Here is a 6,745-nt window from a genome sequence, read left to right as displayed (position 1 = left end):
TTTACGCCGTTCCTAGTGCGGTATAAAATAAACGCTAGGGCTGTTTGTTTTTTTTTTACTTTTGAAAAAAAAAAGATGACGACATGGCAACTAGTGTTGAGCTGAGCGCAAGTGCTCGTTATTTGAGTTTGCATCGGGTGCTCGAGTCTCTGCCCCATATGCTTCACGACCCAAAAACAACCCTCGCGGGGATTGCCTGCCATGCACGAGTGATCCCCGCATGTTTTTTTTGGGGTGTCTAATAACCATGAAACATGCGAGCGGGAACTCGAGCACCCTTGATACATGGTGCATACCTGAGTACACGTTGCAAACTCAAGTTGTGAGCACTTGCGCTCAAGACTAATGACAATTTATTCAATAGGATGACCTAATGTTATCAAATTCTGTGTCGTACCTCAGGGTTCAAAATGTTCACTATACCCCTTGATAAAATCCATGAGGGGTGTAGTTTCCAAAATGGGGTCACTTGTGAGGGGTTTCCACTATTTAGGCACATCAGCGGCTCTCCAAACGAGACATGGCGTCCGCTCTCGATTCCAGACGATTTTGCGTTCAAAAAGTCACACAGTGCTCCTTCCCTTCTGAACTCTGCCGTGCGCCCAAACACTGTATTTTCCCCACATATGGGGTATTGGCGTACTTAGGAGAAATTGCACAAAAGTTTTTGGGGTTTATTTTCACCTCTTACCCTTGTGAAAATAAAAAAATTGGGGCTAAAACATCATTTTTGTGGAAAAAGTTAGATTTTTTTATTTTCACGGCTCCATGTTATAAACTTCTGTAAAGGACTTGGGGGTTCAAGGTGCTCACCACACATCTAGATAAGTTCCCTGAGGGGTCTAGTTTCCAAAATGGTGTCACTTGGGGGGGGGGTTCCACTGTTTAGGCACATCAGGGGCTCCCCAAATGCAACATGGCATCCGCTAATTATTCAAGCAAATTTTACATTCAAAAAAATCAAATGGCGCTCCTTCCCTTCCGCACGCCCAAACAGTGGTTTTTCCCCACATATGGGGTATCTGCGTGCCCAGGGAAAATTGCACAACAAATTTTGGGGTCCATTTTATCCTGTTACCCCTGCGAAAAATAAAAAAAAATTGGGTCTAAAGTAACATTTTTGTGAAAAAAGTTAAATGTTCATTTTTTTCTTCCACATTCCAAAGATTCCTGTGAAGCACCTGAAGGGTTAATAAAGTTCTTGAATGTGGTTTTGAACACCTTGAGGGGTGCAGTTTTTAGAATGGTGTCACTTTGGGGTATTTTCTGTCATAAAGGCCCCTCAAAGTCACTTCAAATGTGATGTGGTCTCTAAAAAATGTTTCTTAAATTTTGTTGGAAAAATGAGAAATCGCTGGTCAACTTTTAACCCTAACAAAAAAAAAATTTTGGTTCCAAAATTGTGCTGATGTAAAGTAGACATCTGGGAAATGTTATTTATTAACTATTTTGTGTGACATATCTCTCTGATTTAAGGGCATACAAATTAAAAATTGGAAAATTTCCGTTTCTTTCACAATTAAACGCAAGTGATATCGAAGAAATTTTACCACAATCATGAAGTACAATATGTCACGAAAAAAACAATCTCAGAATCAGGGGGATCCGTTGAAGCGTTCCAGAGTAATTATGTCATAAAGTGACAGTGGTCAGAATTGTAAAAACTGGCCTGGTCATTAACGTGCAAACCACCTTGGGTTGTAAGGGGGTTAACACTATGTGAGATGTGCCCATCTGTTTAACTGCAAATAACAGCATTTTAAGGATTTCTGTTACTAAAAGTAATTAAACTCTGGCAAATTGTGATACAAGTCACATACAAGCCTGATATAAAGCAGCACGGTAGTGTTATAACCATCGCTGCTGAGCTCAAAACCCACCCTGGACAACATCTGCAAGAAATTTGTATATTCTTCCTGTGTTTGTGTGGGTTTCCTCCCACACTGCAAAGACATATTGATAGGGAACTTAGAATGTGATGCCCAATGGGGACAGCGATTATGTCTATAGTGGACTAGCCAAACGCAGTTATTGAGGCCCTATCCAAAAGGATGGGATATCAATTTAAGAGTTATACAACACTTTCAAAAGGTCCATCTATAGGGATCTTTTGTGATAAAGCTTGCCAGTCTTAGAGTAGAATACATAGCACCCCAAAAGTATTTATTGTTTGAAACATGCCAGCAGTCTTCTGTACACACACTATTACCGCTAAGGGTTAAAGAGGATCCCAAATAAGGAATGCTTATATACATTGGACATGATCGTTTTAGTGCAGACAGTTATTTGCTAGCTGTACCACATAGGTAGACAAAGACAGGAGACTGGAAAATCCACCTTTATTTACAACATGAACAGGTTACTTCAGTGGAATGAACCTGGAGGAGTGAGTGGCACCAATACCAGGTCTGCCATGTTTTACAGGCTTGTACGTGATGGAAAATTCACCCAGGTAATGGCCAATCATCTCAGGCTGGAAAAAAGAAAAACATAAGAATGAATTAAGATTCTAATTTAAATGTCAGCAGCATCTCTTCCTACAGCAATCAAGTTCAAACATGGCACAAGCTTCTCTGTGCCCTCTACTTAACACCAAGTGATTAGGAAACTACAGTGAATGGTAAAAGTATAAAACAGCATGCCCTTTTCAGATCTTTAGCCGCAGTGTCAGTTGTGGAGCAATTTAATTCCCATAGTGCCAGCAGTCAGTGAATAAACTGCCTTTACAGGACTGAGTACAAAGCCTATTCATTAAGTTCTGCACACAAGTGCTCAGCCGATCATTCACATATATTGGGGTATATCCCCATCATACATATTTATTGCATATCCGCTGAATGATAAATATGCTGGCAGGGCCGAGGAGTCTGCATAAAACGGACTGACTGCGAAAATATATAATAAATTGGGTTTATTAGTACAACATAATTAACACTTGGTTGTAGTACCCAGTATGTTGGTAAAAATGAATCTACAACTTGTACCCAAAACAATAAGCTTGTGCTTCTATAGCAGAGCAACAACAAAAGTTAGGACGCTTGGAAGAAGATGGGTGGGGGACAAAGCATAAAACTGAAAATTGCACAATTGGGAAGGGGGTGGGGGTGTTTATCAAGCTGTAGAGTCTACAGGTACAAAGCCACCCACAGAATACAGAAGGACACACTGAATACTCCCACTGCCTGGCAGATAGGAATGCTGAGGGTGTAGTTTATTCTTATATGAATGTATGGATATACTAAAGTGGAAAGCAGCAGCAGCCACGGTATCCTACAATACTAACCTTGATTTCAACTTGGTTGAAGGATTTGCCATTGTAAACTCCTACCATGCTGCCAACCATTTCAGGTAAAATGATCATGTCTCTCAGATGAGTCTTGATGACCTCTGGCTTCTCCATGGGAGGTGCTTCCTTCTTAGCCTTACGCAGACGTTTCAGCAGAGAGTTCTGCTTACGACGCAGACCCCGATTTAGACGCCGGCGCTGACGGGCACAATACAGCTGCATAATCTGCTCGCTGGGGAAGAGAAGGAAGAATATTAACCCTAATATGCAGCCATGTGAGAATAGTATAGTTGGTAAAAATTAATTCACAAGATCCAGTACACACACACACACCTCAGGGCATCCGCAGCTCTTCTTTTGATTAGTTGGTCTGGCGCAATATCTTTGGAAGCATGTGATGTCACACCAGGGAAGCTAATCAAAAGCAGAGCTGCGGGTATCAGGAGGTGGTCCTCCGTGCTCCCATCCAGCGGCCACTAATGCGGGTGCAACAAATAGATTCGCACCAACTCTAGAAAACAAATATAGCCAAGTTATTAACATTACTTACTAGGACATATCAAGCAGCTGGTCTAAGTCCACACCTCTGTAGGTGAACTTCCTGAAGGTCCTTTTCTTCTTCTGTTCAGCGTCCGCCTGCATCACACAGTAGGTAGATTGGATTAATAAAGGCCCCACTATTTATGCCCTGACATGCCAAGGGTCTCCTCCATCTCCATCAGTCCTGAGCTAATCACCCACAGGAAGAACCCTAACAGTAAGTAGAGAGGGCAATGGAGAAAGCCACAACACTCCGTGTCTATGTACCCCAATGCACTGTGCCTATGTATTTCATGCCTATGTATGTGGTACAGGGGCACAGCAAACAGGGGGCTTGGCATACATAGGCAGTATATGGGGTACAGCATACAGGGAGGGGGCTTGGCAGACATAGGCAGTGTATGGGGTACAGGGGCACAGCATACAGGGGGCTTGGCATACATAGGCAGTATATGGGGCACAATATACAGGGGGCTTGGCATCCAGGCAGTATATGGGGTACAGGGGCACAGCATACAGGGGGCTTGGCATCCATAGGCAGTATATGGGGCACAATATACAGGGGGCTTGGCATCCAGGCAGTATATGGGGTACAGGGGCACAGCATACAGGGGGCTTGGCATCCATAGGCAGTATATGGGGTACAGGGGCACAGCATACAGGGAGTTTGGCATCCACAGGCAGTGTATGGGTTACAGCATACAGGGGGCTTGGCATCCACAGGCAGTGTATGGGGCACAGCATACAGGGGGCTTGGCATCCACAGGCAGTGTATGGGGCACAGCATACAGGGGGCTTGGCATCCACAGGCAGTGTATGGGGCACAGCATACAGGGGGCTTGGCATCCACAGGCAGTGTATGGGGCACAGCATACAGGGGGCTTGGCATCCACAGGCAGTGTATGGGGCACAGCATACAGGGGGCTTGGCATCCACAGGCAGTGTATGGGGCACAGCATACAGGGGGCTTGGCATCCACAGGCAGTGTATGGGGCACAGCATACAGGGGGCTTGGCATCCACAGGCAGTGTATGGGGCACAGCATACAGGGGGCTTGGCATCCACAGGCAGTGTATGGGGCACAGCATACAGGGGGCTTGGCATCCACAGGCAGTGTATGGGGCACAGCATACAGGGGGCTTGGCATCCACAGGCAGTGTATGGGGCACAGGGGCACAGCATACAGGGGGCTTGGCATCCACAGGCAGTGTATGGGGTACAGGGGCACAGCATACAGGGGGCTTGGCATCCACAGGCAGTGTATGGGGTACAGGGGCACAGCATACAGGGGGCTTGGCATCCACAGGCAGTGTATGGGGTACAGGGGCACAGCATACAGGGGGCTTGGCATCCACAGGCAGTGTATGGGGTACAGGGGCACAGCATACAGGGGGCTTGGCATCCACAGGCAGTGTATGGGTTACAGCATACAGGGGGCTTGGCATCCACAGGCAGTATATGGGTTACAGCATACAGGGGGCTTGGCATCCACAGGCAGTATATGGGTTACAGCATACAGGGGGCTTGGCATCCACAGGCAGTATATGGGTTACAGCATACAGGGGGCTTGGCATCCACAGGCAGTATATGGGTTACAGCATACAGGGGGCTTGGCATCCACAGGCAGTATATGGGTTACAGCATACAGGGGGCTTGGCATCCACAGGCAGTATATGGGTTACAGCATACAGGGGGCTTGGCATCCACAGGCAGTATATGGGTTACAGCATACAGGGGGCTTGGCATCCACAGGCAGTATATGGGTTACAGCATACAGGGGGCTTGGCATCCACAGGCAGTATATGGGTTACAGCATACAGGGGGCTTGGCATCCACAGGCAGTATATGGGTTACAGCATACAGGGGGCTTGGCATCCACAGGCAGTATATGGGTTACAGCATACAGGGGGCTTGGCATCCACAGGCAGTATATGGGTTACAGCATACAGGGGGCTTGGCATCCACAGGCAGTATATGGGTTACAGCATACAGGGGGCTTGGCATCCATAGGCAGTATATGGGTTACAGCATACAGGGGGCTTGGCATCCATAGGCAGTATATGGGTTACAGCATACAGGGGGCTTGGCATCCATAGGCAGTATATGGGGTACAGGGGCACAGCATACAGGGGGCTTGGCATCCACAGGCAGTGTATGGGGTACAGGGGCACAGCATACAGGGGGCTTGGCATCCACAGGCAGTGTATGGGGTACAGGGGCACAGCATACAGGGGGCTTGGCATCCACAGGCAGTCTATGGGATACAGCAGGCTTGGCATACATAGGCAGTATATGGGGCTTGGCATACACTGCCCATGTACCCCATGCCCCTGAATGTGTAGCGGCCCCACAAGGGTACACTCTGTGCTCTGAGAGCAGGGACTTGTGGTACACGCCAGCCCGAAGCACTGAGCCCGTCCAGGCCTAGCAAGCATTCCCAGCTGGCGATACCAATAACCTGCCACAGGGACCAGTAATGAAAAGACTTTCTAGCACACACGAGAAATGTCCCTTAAAAAGCGCCACCAACCATAGATGGCATCGGATTAATATCAGACAAAGAAAAGTACCCACCATCTTGTCCTGGAGCTGTGGAGGAAAGGAACGAGATCGCGTGGGTGCGCGCAGATATCGCGAGAGCAGGCGCACTTCCGTTAGAAGTTACTTCCGCTATGTAGTTCTTAGATATGTGACGTATATGGGCGAGCTTACGGCAGCCATGTTAACTAAGGGCGGCAGTGATTGTCTTTCTCCTGGGCCGCGTCTTCCAGACTTATCACTAGGGAGCGCCCTGTTCAATGCAGGTGGCAGAGGGGGATGTTAGAAGCGCCTCATTAACACTTTAGGCTATGTTTACACTGTGCATTTTTTGTGCGTTCTTTCACCACAGAAATGGTCCAAAAACGCATTGCAAATGTT

General features: G+C 47.1%; 1 protein-coding gene across 1 annotated transcript; it reads right to left on the bottom strand.

Annotated features, from left to right (window-relative positions):
• Positions 1–2,322: 2,322 nt before the first annotated feature.
• On the bottom strand, positions 2,323–6,516 carry RPS15 (ribosomal protein S15). Its single transcript, XM_073686259.1, has 4 exons — positions 6,401–6,516; positions 3,837–3,922; positions 3,284–3,518; positions 2,323–2,473 (listed from the first exon to the last, which is right to left on the bottom strand). The coding sequence occupies exons 1-4, from the start codon at positions 6,401–6,403 to the stop codon at positions 2,360–2,362; spliced, it is 438 nt and encodes a 145-aa protein (XP_073542360.1). The 5' UTR covers positions 6,404–6,516; the 3' UTR covers positions 2,323–2,359.
• Positions 6,517–6,745: the final 229 nt, after the last annotated feature.

This window comes from Phyllobates terribilis, unplaced genomic scaffold (genome assembly GCF_046119375.1).
Source record: "Phyllobates terribilis strain yellow unplaced genomic scaffold, ASM4611937v1 Scaffold_1__5_contigs__length_1240528914, whole genome shotgun sequence".
NCBI classification, from domain to species: Eukaryota; Metazoa; Chordata; class Amphibia; order Anura; family Dendrobatidae; genus Phyllobates; species Phyllobates terribilis.
Note: the sequence above shows the minus strand (reverse complement) of the source record. Positions and strands in the feature narration are given on the sequence as shown.

Coding starts and splice junctions, on each gene's coding strand:
- RPS15 (XM_073686259.1), bottom strand. Junction 3,519..3,836: donor CAGCTGCTTGATATGTCCTA/GTAAGTAATGTT, acceptor TCTCTTCCCCAG/CGAGCAGATTATGCAGCTGT. Junction 2,474..3,283: donor TCAACCAAGTTGAAATCAAG/GTTAGTATTGTA, acceptor TCTTTTTTCCAG/CCTGAGATGATTGGCCATTA.